This window comes from Zerene cesonia, chromosome 9, assembly GCF_012273895.1.
Source record: "Zerene cesonia ecotype Mississippi chromosome 9, Zerene_cesonia_1.1, whole genome shotgun sequence".
In the NCBI taxonomy this organism is placed as follows: domain Eukaryota; kingdom Metazoa; phylum Arthropoda; class Insecta; order Lepidoptera; family Pieridae; genus Zerene; species Zerene cesonia.
The window spans coordinates 2,421,344-2,436,152 of NC_052110.1; the positions used below are offsets into that span (position 1 = coordinate 2,421,344).

A 14,809-nucleotide genomic window follows, 5' to 3' on the forward strand; every position below is an offset into this window, starting at 1 on the left:
CTCGCCATTAATGTTAATGCCAAGTCCTTGCCAGTCGAGGAGCTTGAAGAGGTCTTCCAAAGCAGCGGTAAAAAGTTTATTAGTAGGATTATATTGCTTCATATTGGACACGTTCATGGTCAATATGTATTTCATTCAAATATAGGTAGGTTTCAAATACTTATTTTATTAGTTAGTTAGTTTAATAGTTACTCCATGTATGGTGCTGAGTTAAGCTAAATATATCGAAAGATGTGACAATAAGTAGCCATCCCCTATTCCACTACGTTAGCCATGCATTTTCGTATTTTATAATCTACTTCCCACTACTAAGTAAATCTAGTAAGTAAAATCGGAAACCTTTTCTATAGCCTCTCATTTAATCACACTTCTGTTTTATCTCAGGAAAATATTCACAAAAACAATAACTTTGAAACATAATCGCTCGAAAGCATATTCATATTAGAATAAATCCCGTAGCATCCTAAATCTCGTGCGATTTAAGTTGAGACATTACGAATAAGACGCTCGTTTAAAAATTAGTTTGACTCATTTGAGCCGCGTAACTGTCGCTACGGATTACGTTGTACCGTTGTTATTTGAGTTTTTGTTATTTTAAAATTAGGAAACTTGTCAGCTCATAGAATTACAAACATCATTATTATAATAATAAGCATAATTTTACTGATATAAAACGTTGTAATTACGATGTATCTTTCTTTCAAATAGCAATTTGCTGCGCCACAAATTTCTATCCTTTTGTATATTTAAAAATTCTACCCATAGGTTGCCTGGTAGAAATCGTTTAGTAGCGATAAGGCCGCCTTTTTGGCTCTATATTATGTTTTTATCTTCATTTGTTTTCCTCTTTATATATTATTTTTTAAATTGGTGCTAAATAAAGTGATTATCATTATTATTAATTTAACCATGTTTTCTTCTATCATTGCAGATTTGTAGTCAAACTATAAAAAACGTAATAGCATAATATTTAATTTAATCCTTACGTGTTTTGTTTGTTTGCCTTTCTTTCATGTCGGAACGGAGCTATTTTACGGTATGATTGTTGTGTTCGAAGATAGTTAGGAGATTCGAATGATACCCGCACTGTTATTGTTGTATTGTTATGTAGATTCAAATGTTATTCTCATTGCGATACGTGTAAAGGAACGCATGTGAGAGTCGTTAGGACTGCTACCAAGAGATGATTCTATTCTAGTATATTTTTAACCGACTTTAAAAAAAATGAGGAGGTTGTCAATTCGCCGGTACATTTTTGTGATATACGACTTTTTACTGGGAGAACCGATTTTTATGATTCTTTTCTTAATTGAAAGCTTGTGCCTCCCATGTCATCCCATATATATTTGGACTAGTTCTGACAATATGAAGGCAGTTTAGTTTTGTGTTCAAATTTAATTAAGTATGTTGCGATGTTATCAATGAATTTTAGTTATTTTTAGTTTGTTTTAACTAAAAATAACTTATCAGTTGGTTGTCTCTCAATTCATATTGCGTCAGACCATACAAACGTATTAAAATTCAAGAGGCCCAAGTAAACGTGTACTTAAAGGGATTTAGCCATACATCTAAGGCCTAAGCCCTTAAGCTTGTTGTCGCGAACAGCTAACGGCCTATATCAGTCACAATTTAAGCGAAAATACCGAGCAGACGATTTGATCCTTCGCTTCGTTATTATGTACGGATAGCAAATATTTCATAAGTATCACACAATCATCGATTCTTCTAGAATCTAGAAACTTCTAGAAGGTTTTGAAGAGATAGCACAAAAATGTTGAACTTTCTGTTTTCTGTAACCGCGACGTTATATATAACTGCCTTTTTTAATTCATTCTTTTATAAACGGGTCGAAATGGAAGTCATAAGCCCATTATATTTGTTCCTGTGGGAACTGTTGAGTGGGAATATACATTTCTTTGTCTTATTAAATAATTACAACCTTTCTTTTGCTACTAAACAAATGGTAGTTAAAAACATCTTCCAAAACAAGTAATCTTAAATTTTCTTTACTTCTTAAAATCAATAATTTAGGATATATATAACATATATCAATTAAAAAATTACAAAAGCTATATTTGTAAGTGGTTCAACTAATACATAACGGTTAAAATCAAGTTTAATTTATAACCACATTACCACACGACAATACCGCTCGCATGTCCATTTTTTTGCGCACCGTACCGCAAAAGTAATAAGTCAGCAAAAATGTGCATACAATGCTTGCATTTGAAATGCAAAGCGCATGACGTCGGCCGCACTGTCACTCACACTAACTATACACTATAGACTTGTCAATTTTGAGCTGGTGCGGTTGCGTATTGGCAACAGTTACGTTTGAGTTCGCTGCTTATTTGTTTTATCAATTTGACTTTTTGGTTCTCGAAAACCGTTGCTACAAAGCCTAGCTGTATGTTTTCGTGTTATGTATCGGGACTGCGGAATGTGGATCATGGTGATATTCAGATGTGTAAGACTTTTTGTACTACAATCCGATAAACTAAATGATTCAGCATCTATCCAATATGATACAAAACACATATTTTGATGGTTTACACTTCATTTTTAAGTTTGAATAATTAGGTTGCCTGGTAGAGATTACTGCGCAGGAATGAGGCCGTCCATTGTGCTTTATCATTATGCACTGTATCACTGTTTCTTCTGTATTTTGTTTCCATGTACAATAAAGCGTAAATAAATAAACACACCCGGATACACTACAAAAACAAGAACAAGGCCGAAACAATATCATAAAACTGTGTCCACAATTTCGTAATTAATTTCCCAACCGCACAACACAATGCATCCGAATGACCGTGTAAAAATTATGCATAGCGACAGACAAACCTGTCACACGTCAAAGTAAACAACGTAAAAATCGTCAGTATTAATAACAGTTATTGTTTTCGTTTTGAAAGTGCCGATCGCCTTTTCAATCCGCGTGTAAAGAGAGACATAAAGGTAATTTACATGTGTACAAAAAGCCTTTTGTGATACCCCGAGCCTGTGTTAAACGGTCGTCGGCCTAAACAAAATATCACTCGTGGTGAAGGCGGCGGTTTAGAGTCTGTAAGTCTGTTTGAGTATATAGAGTAGAGTATAGTTTGAACCGTAGCATCCGATATGTTAGTCACAGTTAAGAGTAGTGGAAAAAAGCGTGAGGATTTCTAATTGTTTTTTTTTTAACTAAAAGAAACAAATCGTACTGATTACAGATAATATAATAGACAGAATAGTAATAAAGTTGTACAGATAATATGGTAGTATGTTCACAGATATGCGATAGAGCAGGCAAGCGAGCAGATGGGTCACCTGATATTAAGTGCTTCACGTCGCCCAGTTGCACCCACAATACCAGGGGTATGGTGTGTGTGTTGCCGGCCTTTAAGAAAAGAAAGAAGCTCTTTTCTTGAAGGTCCCCATATCGTAAAAAGATAACATAATATTTGACTAATGTAGCCATGCGAAGCTTAGACAGGCTTTAGCTTCTAACTATAGGTAGGCTAGATATAGTAGGCATTCGTAACAAATTTAGTTATGTATTGCCCATTTTAATTTTATGTATTGTTATATGTATTGGGAGAGACGTGATGTTACCTTCCCTCATGACAAATAACAAACAAATTATTATAACCTCAATATTTCAACACGTTTTTTTCTCGTAATTGTGAATAAAATGTGATATGTGAATTTACAGGTACTATACCGCTCGTAAAGAAAAGAAAATCTAAAGTGTCAAATGCATGACGCTTTCAACGAATGCACGATTCCCACATAACTAAATTTCTTTCTGTTGGTCAGAGCGCGGCGTAATGATAAATATTGTGACACGGTTGTGAGACAAGTGCTTAAAAATTTTCTTGGAAACCGAAAACGGAATTGCTTTGTAAGTATGACCTAGTTATGAAAATATAAGCGATCTGTTATAACTCGTTGAATAAAAGATAGTGGCAATTGACATTTGGTATCTTTAGCATAATTTTTAGACCAAGAAAATAGTTAAGTGTATGAGAATATTTAGTTTGTTAAATGACGTCCTACTGTGGGGCAAGGGGATTTTTATACTTCATTTGATATTCCTTTGGGGACTTTATTTTGTTAAACCTGTGTGACCGACATAACATCAGTTTGATCGATTGATTAATTAATTAATTTATTTATTTATTTGATTTGATTAATTGAACTAAACTAACGGGAATCGAGCCCAGCACGTGCCAGTAGCTCTCCATATGCTAACAATTTGATCTATAATCAAACAAAAACCTGGCAAACTGTTGAAAAAGAAAAATGTTTTGAAATAGTTCTTCTAAAAAGGTCACATATGTTCTTAGGTTCTACCAATCCAAATAATAAAATAGGACCAAATGACAATAGCTTCCTATTATACAAAAGGAAACAAGTCAATCGGTTGAAAACCCACCGAGGTACTGCGCAACAAGCCCAAACAATTTTTGTGAGAACCTCTTACGTTTTTGGAGCGTCGGTTGAAAGGCGTTAAGAAGTATGGTCCTTACGCTATATTTTTAGGTGTTTAAATAAATATTGCAATTATATTAGGTTTGTAGCTGATTATGTAAATGCATAAACAGTTTAATAAATAAATTAACATCTCACAGACGGTTTGTAACATGAATTATCAGGTAATCCTATCCATTTAAAACCTTATCAGGAACCTTCTGGGGAGGCGCGGTCCATCTTAGACCATCAACGAATACAAGCGGGTGAGATGGTAGTCAAGCGTTTCCCTCACAAATAAAAAAAATAACATATTCCGCTAGCGGAAAGAAATCCATTCGGAACCGAAACGGTCTAGTGTCATACAAAAATGAGCACAATTACCTAAACTTCCAAAAATTGATCGGCCGAAACAAATGCCGACGTTTCGATACCGACCATTGTTGCATTCCATGTTTTTACCAAGCACGGATTCTCGGCATTACGTCCTCCGGGACACCACTTCTGTGGCTGTTTTTGTTCCTGCGCGGGACCAGGGATTTTTGGGCAAACGACAGTTACTCCTTGTTGTACCGAAATAATGGAATCTCTCGAGGTCTGGCGCAAAACATTGGACGAAGCCGTCGTAAATTTGAAGTTTCCAAGATTTTGAATGGGTCACAATATTCGTTAAACATGTTAAATGAATTTTGTATTAATTAATTTTTACGATTAAGTGTATATTTTTTCAAAGAAACCTTTAAAAATATGAATTTCTCAAATCTATGTACCTAATGGTATGAGGCAAAATCGCTTATCAAATCTGTTTAAACTACACAACGGATTTTGATGGATTTTTTTAACAGACAGAGTGATTCAAGAAGAAGGTTTATATGTATAATAGTAACATCTATAACACTTGTCAGTATTTTACGCGGGCAAAACCTGGTTTTAAATAAAAATTAAAGTTTTCAAAACATGAATTTCTCAAATCTTTAGGTACATAGATCTCAAAAAAATAAGCTGACTATTTAAAATTGTTGATTAATTTAAATTGGATTTAGTATTAAACGAAGTAAAACATTTTGATGAATGGATATTTAAATTAAAAAGAACAACAAATCTTTGAAGCCCTTTAATTGGCCCATACTGCTCCGTTATTTACAGCTTGCAATTCCTTACAGATTTCAACGTACAATAATTATACAAAAAAATACGTTACCTAGAAACCAATCAATACTTCATTGACATCGGGCTTAGTCCTTATTATTTTCTTAGGATCGAAATACCTGCGTGATGCGGTTATCTTGCACCTTGTACGCCTAAAAATAAGGTCCATTTTGTTTTTATGTCATGCAAAGGCAGTTTTGTAGCGGTTAGCTCAAAGTATCAATTCCCGTAATTACGGCCACAATAACTCGATCAGACAGTGACAATTTATTTTAATGGTATAAACATTACATCTTATTTTTATACTGTTTTTGGTATACGTCTGGCTATTATAAATCGCGTACAATGTTGCCATCTAACATTTCTCTTTGTACGTCTCTTATTTAGTGCGTTTTCGGTTAATAGTTTTTTTTTTGTTAATGATGAAGAGATATACCTGTTGTCCAAGAGCTGATGACTAATTTGTGCAAGTATCTTTTTAAGGAAGGCAATATTGGAAACATATTAACGATGTTTATTTTTAGAGAAAACAGTTATATTTAGAAATTAAAGACGTTTCGAACACTTTACAGCGAATGTGTTTGTTTCCCCGTGACCTTCGCGTCTCGAATCGCGTTTAAAATCCGTTAAAAAGTCTTTAATTTCTTAATGTATAATACTCGCGTAAAATTAAACACAAGAAAATACACACATATATATCGTTTTATTAAACTGTTTGTACAATTTACTGATTTTGATTGAAAAATGTTACTTTAGCAAGGAGCCAATTAAATTTTATTTATTTATTTGTACAGATACTTATGTATAAAAGGGTAACAACACAAAGTCGATAACTCATTTGCAACAATAAGTGGCGTTATTATAAAATACAACTGAGAAGAACAATGTTCCACACAATCACCTTATAATAAGCGACTGGGAAATTAATATAATTATTGTACCCTTATAGTTCAGGCCGATATATATAGGGCTGCTACTATTTTATAGATTCCACTAAAATATTTGAGCTATTGATTGAAATTTCCAAGGTTGACGGCCATGGATGTTCTGCGTTGAAGATTGTTTAAAGTTTATTTGAAATTATTATACACCGTAAGAAAGTTTATTGCGTAGCCTTAGACAATGTAGTGTGGAAAGACGAATGGATCTACCCTTAAACATACATGCAGAATAAAAAAATAAAAGTAATATAAATGTTATTGCATATATTTAATAAAATATATATATAATAATGAACAATTTACTAATGATCTAGCTTGTGTGTTGTATTGTGGATACTTCTGGTTAATTAAACGAAATGAAGCAAAATATGACATGACATACAAGACGAATAAAATGTCAATACAGTTTTATGTTTTTATCATATTATATGATTGTGTGCATGTAGCTAATTAATAAAATAATGAAAAATTATACCTATCAGTCACTATAATTGCAGCTGCGGTTAATACAAATTTTTGTTCGTGAACCAGCCCTATCGAGCGATGGGATCGATGATTGTGCGAGGGAGATGCAAGATGAAGACCCCACGAGCGAGAGGGATGGCGAAAAAACGTGTTATTATTGTAAGAAAATTGGCGCGTTTATGTTAAATTCGCGCATCGCATCTGCGTGTTTTTGCAATTTGTACGAAATCAATTTTTCTGACATTAGTTCGAAGCTGTTATCGATTTATCTGAGACTCAAAATTCAGTGACAAAGCGTCGATAAAAAAGGCAAATATTCAAGATACTTTCTTAAACACGATATTTTAAAAATGTTTAATGATATTTAAAAAAAATACAGAATAGGAAAAATTCAATTGTGAGGCAAGATTCGAATCTGCGTCTTTCGCCATAACAGCGCGATGTATTACCACGGCCACCCATGATCTCGCTGAAGCAATCGAATTCTTTCTAATCTTCTGGTTTTATGTGTATATTTTTATACTACCCAGATGTTCCAAAAATGTATTTAATGCAATCTTAAAATCTCATTGAACTGAAACTATGAAATTTAATCTAACTAGAAAATCCCAGTTTTTTTTTACCACATATTACATGATTTGAGATGAAGTTTAGTATAATATGTTTCAAATTAAACCTATTAGTACAAAGATCACAATAATCTAATAGCAGTATATATAAACGGTAATAATAGCTGTTTTCCTTTTACAGGCGTTCTCGAAAAATTACCAATGAATTTCTAACACTAGCATTTAAAACAAGAAAAACAAAACACCATTTTGTAATCTAATTATAACTATTAATAAACTCAATACAAAACACATAAGCTGTATATACACTCAATACTTAATTTATATTCATAAATAGCAATTAATTAAAAGACTTCAATTGTCTAATTAGAAATTAATTTTCATTCAAAAAGTAAAACGCATATAAAGCTACCCAATTACAGTAAAACAATAGGAGATAAAAAATAACAGGTGGATGCATGAGTTCTGATCTTTCGATAAAAGTATATTTATTGTACTAATATCCACCTTGTAGACACTTTGTACGCAACAGTTAATATTTAACATATTTATAATGATACGGTATACAGTTATTGTCTATATTCATATATGTAACTGCGAATTTTCAATGTGTGTATATTGGAACTTATTTTGCGTTAGTTTCAAATGACGACAACGTCTAACGTCAATATAGTGAACTTAAACAAAGTTATTTCGTGAAAAGAAAAACATTAAGGGTTTTTTAAACCCTCCTCTTAGATGCATTCCTCTTAAGCAAGACGAGAAATCACATTAACAAGGAGTGAAAAACTGAAAATCAACAATGTGTCTAAATAACTTTTATGAAACTTCCAAAAATTGTCTCGAAACTCCAACTCCTTAAAATTGAAATATCATTAGATAGTTAATACAATCAGTCATCCACAGTGCGCAGGAGGTCTCGATTATTAATCGGCGTATCGATTTTAATACAAACCAATAACCATATTAACACCGAGAAAATTTATCGATCGAGCGATACAAGTATCGATTAACGGTTAAACGATGTCACATTATTCGATATTAATTACGCAATATTTATCATTTTGACATGATTTATGAAAGGCATTTGCTAGTTCGAGTAATATCGTGCAAAATTATTACGCGTTGTAAATTGGACAGATGGTTACAATGTAGCTTTTTTATCATTTATGTATGTTTTTTACTGATGAAGATTACTTGAATCATCGTTTGAACATTTTTGATTTGTTTTTGTACGAAAGAAAAAGATATAATTTGACGATTTCATATTTTCATCGCGATCATTGATCATTGATTGTAATAATATTATTTTCAATTTAAACAAAGAGATATTATGCGTATAATAATATTAAAATTAGGCGTATGCAGTAAACGGGAAACCTAAGGGTTTCAATAATGCTGAGTTTATAATAATTTACTAATAGAGTTGTGTTATATATAATTTTAAATGAGCTTTTTTTGTCATTTTAGCCATTGTACATATATGTCGCAACTTCACAATTTAATGACAGATTACAATCTATCAGGATAAATTTAACAGTTTAACAGTAATATAACAGTGTTTATAATTTTACGATTATGTATACGTAATGCGTATTGACATTATAATATTTGCCTACTGATATATATTAGACTACCTGCAATTTAGTGGAAAAGATTATGAAGAGAAATATTTTTTCACATTGCTTTTAAAATTACTTGTATAATTTTATAGTTAATATTTCCAAGTCTAATAGAATATCAAGGCTACCGCCATCGATATGCGACCTTAATGAAAAAATAATTCACGAAGATTTATAGCTTACTCAGACCTCCGCAAATTGGGGCGTTTAACTTAATAATCGGCTGCGTACGCGCATCGACGTTAATTTAAAAATAAAACGCACTAAGGAAGACAGAATTATTCGCGACCAAAATCAAGATATTTTTCTCGATTTTTTTTTAATCGATTTAATTAAACACAGGTTTGGTGCAATGCAAATATGCGAGATTGGTTTACGACGTAACATTAAGTGGTATTTGATCGCTGCCCGATATGTGGTATTCGCGATTCGGTATTATATCATTATGGGAGGATAATTATAATACAGTACTTGGATTCTGTAAAAGTTATAATGCTATAATTTTATGTAGAAATTACTCTATAGACTTTGAATATTGTGCTTTATTCTAAATTATTACTAGCTGTTCGCCCCGGTTTCACCCGTACATATATATGTTGCTCAGTGTAATTGCAGCTTTCTAATGGTGAAAGAATTATTGAAATCGGTTCAGCCGATTACGCGTGATGGCGTGACCAAAGGAAATAGAGATTCCTTTTTATATATATCTTTATATATATAAAATTCTCGTGTCACAGTTTTCGTTGCCATACTCCTCCGAAACGGCTTGACCGATTCCTCTGAAATTTGGTAAGCATATTGGGTAGGTCTGAGAATCGGCTAACATCTATTTTTTATCCCGATATTCCTACGGGATACGGACTTACGCGGGTGAAACCGCGGGGCGCAGCTAGTATATAGATAAATTTGCCCTATGTACATGTAGTCCGCTTTATTACCATTCAAATTTCAATGTATGGAATAAAGCGGAATTTGTACATTAAGTTTTAGTTTAAATTGCATTTTAAACATAATATAAATTGTACTTTGCTATGTGAACTTATATTGGTGGCATTCAAGATATATATGTCTTATATTAATGAATCTATCTATCTGTCTGTTATCTGTGTGTATGTTCAAGCCATTGAACCTTTCGACCTGGGACCTTTCATTGGGAAGTGATATTATTTTGCAGCGAACCCAAGAACAATTAAGTTGTTACATATATGATAGAATTTTCAAAATCATATCGTAATAGTTCCATATCTCCTACAAATTTACTTTCATACTAAAAATTTTAAGTTATAATATAATCTTAGAATGCTTTATTCAAAGGGATGTAACCGTGTTCTATATAGCAGTACTAAATCCATGGGAAAAGAAAAGGACAGAGCTATATAGGTGATCTAGCGCCAACACTTTCCCACACTGGAATAAGTACTGCTTTAAGACGTCACGATTACGTGGCAACCCGCACGTATAAGAATACTCATATAAGTATTAAATTTTCGTTCCCACGACGTCTAATCACACATAAACACATAAGCTGTTAGGTTTGTTTGTTTATCGTATATCATACACCGCCATTTCTTTATATATATGAGTGGCTCGTTAATAAAATTATAATTAAGGTCATGTTTACGAACGATTCTATGTGAAAACTTTTTAACTACCGGCAAAGTACGCCAATAAGTACCTTACACTGTTGTGTTAAGGGCTATTTAGGCTTACGTTGACAATTTAGAAGTAATTCAGTAAGTACAGTCAACAAATTACTATAGATAAAGTAAATATCTATTCCCCAGTAGTATACATCCAAGTTCGTTTATCGACCTTTAAAACATTGCTATTTTTTATTGTTGTTTATACCATCGTCAAATGCTAAACTCGTCTTTTGTGAATGACATTTTTTGACATTATTTTTTATCGTAAGTAATCATAAATAATGTATTTAAGATTAGATTACAGACACAATAAATTAAGCCGCAATTTGCAAATGAGTTCTAATGAAATAATAAATCTGAAATATATTTTTGAATATCTTATATCTATACATCTACTAGCTGCACCCGGCAAACGTTGCTCTACCTTACTCTTATTATTTAAGGTTATGAGAAATAGATGTTGGCCGATTCTCATAGATACCGGATAAGCACAAAAAATTTCATCAAAATCGGTCAAGCCGTTTCGGAGGAGTATGGCAACGATAACTGCGGCACGAGAATTTTATAAATTAGATGTCTACTTATATACGCGCATAACACCAGTAAGTCAAGGTTAGTGCAAAAGAAAAGAGAAAAACGAGCGAAAAGATCAAAAAACGACCTCAAATAAAGTTCCTTAACAAACCACATTACGTATAAACCTTGGCAATATTGAAGCTAAAACCAAACATTAAGCATCACCACAACATGTTCAATGGAAACGCCATAAAAACAATTAAACAACAATCACAACCGACTGTGACAGAGCCGAAAGCGTAATTGGTGACCGCACCAAACCCTTGTTTTGGCTCCTCCGATCCAATATGCGGTAGGGCTGTCACAAGAACATTTTTATTATTAATATATATTTCATTTTGACTTGTTTAAAAATAATAAAAATCAGTTTCGTCTATTTTACCGTACTTAATAATATAAGGTTAAGTAAATAATTTAATTATACAATACTAGACGCTCGTCCCGGCTCCGCCTGGATATCAAGATTCCTGTTTTATCCCAAGGGAGCATTTCGTCGGGATAAAAAGTATCCTGTCACCTAAGTCAGCTCATACCTCAGTCTGTCATACCTCAGCTCAGTCTGGATACCAAATTTCGTCATAATCTGTTCATTAGTTTCAGCGTGATGTATGGTCAAAAATCCAAACAAACCACCTTTTACGTTTATAATAATAGTGTGAAGTGTGATAGTGTGATACAAAACTTATAATTTTTCTAACCTAAAAGAAAGAAATGGAATGCTATGTAATTTTTAATTCATTTATAAGTCCTATTACTTATTATCGATGAAAAATACATTTATTATACTAGCATTATATTGTTATTACTAATTATTGAATACGACTATCTTCCTATAATAGATAAATGGATTAAGGTATTGAGTGGACCTATAAAAAATAGTTTCATAATATTTTTATACGCCCGAATATACTGACATTTATTACATTTAACATACCATCACAACCAGTAATAACTACATCCGAACTTATTTTAAAATATTTTATGTGCAATAAATGTAAATGTTACCATACCAATATACCTAATCACGACATCGTCTTGATAATTATTATGATTTTACAATTTTCGCATAATTCCTCCACCAGTTTGCACATGAATGATGAAACTGGCCTTGCAGAAAATAATTATATCATTATTTGTGAAATAACCAATACGAATAGATATCAAAGATTACATTTGCAAGGTGCAGAATATTAAATTGATGGTTATTCATCATAAAAATTGTAGGGAATCCGAGTAACATTTATATCATATGGAACACGAAATTCAATTATAACTTTGCATATCTTATTCTCAATGTAGTTGTAACGTGTTGAATATATACAAATGTATTAAAACAAATATACATTTTATTTAATTTACACCCAGTTGGCAACCCTACAGCCCATACCCATTGTTATCTAAGCCACAAAATAATCCTTTAGCTGACCGACCCTTGAATTAGGGCTGTCGATATTATATTATGACCACAATTTCGAGTGTTTGCCATTACATAACACCGATATAAATGAAACCAATTTTGAAGCCATACAGTAATTGTAGAGGTAAAGTTCCTAAGAAATCTTGTGGTATAAAATGTTTAAACGAGTTTGTACACTAGGCCCAGTTATTACAATAAATAATTAAATTAAATAAAAAAATATTTAATCTTAATCTAATGACATTTTGTATAAAGTAATTACAAGTTTTATTGGAAAATGATTCACATATTATAACTTTACTTTTAGGGTGACAGCGTCTTGTTTCTTATCATTTATAATGACTCAATTATTTAATATATTATATTATAATGAAATTGTGTTATTCCGAAATTAAGTCTCAAATTGTAAAATTTAACTATTGTCACTAGGAACGACCTTAAACTAGGCTAAGCTTGGCTCGAATTTGACCCATTTTTAAAATACATATTTAATTCTAATTTAAATTTATTAGTAGATTCTATCATTTAAGCATGCTTTTTTAGTTTTTGAACGTATGATTTTATTTATTTTATGTGGGAATTACTCCATCACCTCTGCTCAAAACGGTGAAGAAAAACATCGTGATGGCATGGAATCCAAATTATATCAAATAATAATGACATAACGCAAAATATATTAAAGATGTGAGATCAAAGATCAATTAATCAAAAAATCAAAATCAAAAATCAAAAAAAAAATTAATCAAAAATCAAAATCAAAAATCAAGATCGGGTTACCTTGGCTCGTTCAAATGTTTGCATTCGGCGGTTGTTGATCGTCACACGTTGATTTTATTTGTTTTATTATAATCGTGTTATTCTTCTGAATTGGGACGACTTTTATTATTGGTATAGTTATATGGTACTATTTAATGAAGATAGCCAAAATTATAAAATATACGTAGCTACACTAGCTGTTGCCTGCAGCTTCGCCCGCGAGGTCTTAATAAATTTTCATGGTACAAACTTTCATCTCCTGCTTTTTCCCCTTGGGGGTAGAATTTATCAAAATTCTTTCTTAGCGGATGCCTACGTCATAACATCTATCTGCAGGCCAAATTTCAGCCGGATCCGTTTAGTGGTTTGGGCTGTGCGTTGATACATCACTATGTCAGTCAGTCAGTCAGGCACCTTTGAGTTATATACATACAGATGTATGTGTCAGGATATTTGGTAAGGCCGCTTTTTCAGTAGAAAGTTTAACGTTTGACCATTAAACCAAGGGGTCTTGGGTTCAAATCCCTGTGGGGACTCAGAAAAAATATGTCTACTTGTCTGTAAAGAAAATCAATCAGTGAAACAGATGCATAATACCATATAGTCCACAAGGGGCGACGGAGATTCACTTTAGCTTTTTATTTATCAGGAAATAGTGAGAACTTTGAAAAATACAAATCAATCCATATCCAACTAAGTATAGATGACGTATCTGATATCTATCTGCTGACTCAAATAAATTCTTACTGATAAATAGCTTGAAGAATGTTTTAACTTTTAAGACAAACATTTATAATCGTTTATTTATAATTCTTATTAATGTTGAAGAGATCTACTACATGAAGTGAAAAAACACCTCAAAAAACTATAATCCGCTAGTTAAGTGATCAGATTACATAAAAACTAACTTATCGTTTCTAGCTTACTTAGCACTTATAACTGAAACTTACCTTTCCGACCAACAGAGCGCGTCATCTCGGTACCTGAAAATCAATAAAGAAGAATAGAAATAATTGTGTTAACCTTTCCGCAAGATATATACATGAATTACTAGCCGCTTCCCGCTGCTTCACTCGTGTGGTACCCGTGAAAAATATAATCTATATGATTATCCAAATTATTATTTATCTTTGTATCAAATTTCATATTCAGATCCAATCAGCTATCTTTGCGTAAATGAGCAGCAATCATTAATACATTGCTGCAAACGTTCCCCAGA

The 14,809-nt window shown here is 32.4% G+C and overlaps 1 protein-coding gene across 7 annotated transcripts in view; it reads right to left on the minus strand.

Moving 5' to 3' along the window:
- Positions 1-14,809, minus strand: part of LOC119828955 (protein trachealess) — a 142,383-nt gene that overhangs the window by 103,727 nt on the left and 23,847 nt on the right. For all 7 annotated transcript variants that reach the window (XM_038351289.1, XM_038351290.1, XM_038351291.1 and 4 more), the window contains one exon: positions 14,541-14,573. In XM_038351289.1, coding sequence (XP_038207217.1) covers positions 14,541-14,573 — 33 coding nt within the window. The remainder of the gene's footprint in view (positions 1-14,540; positions 14,574-14,809) is intronic.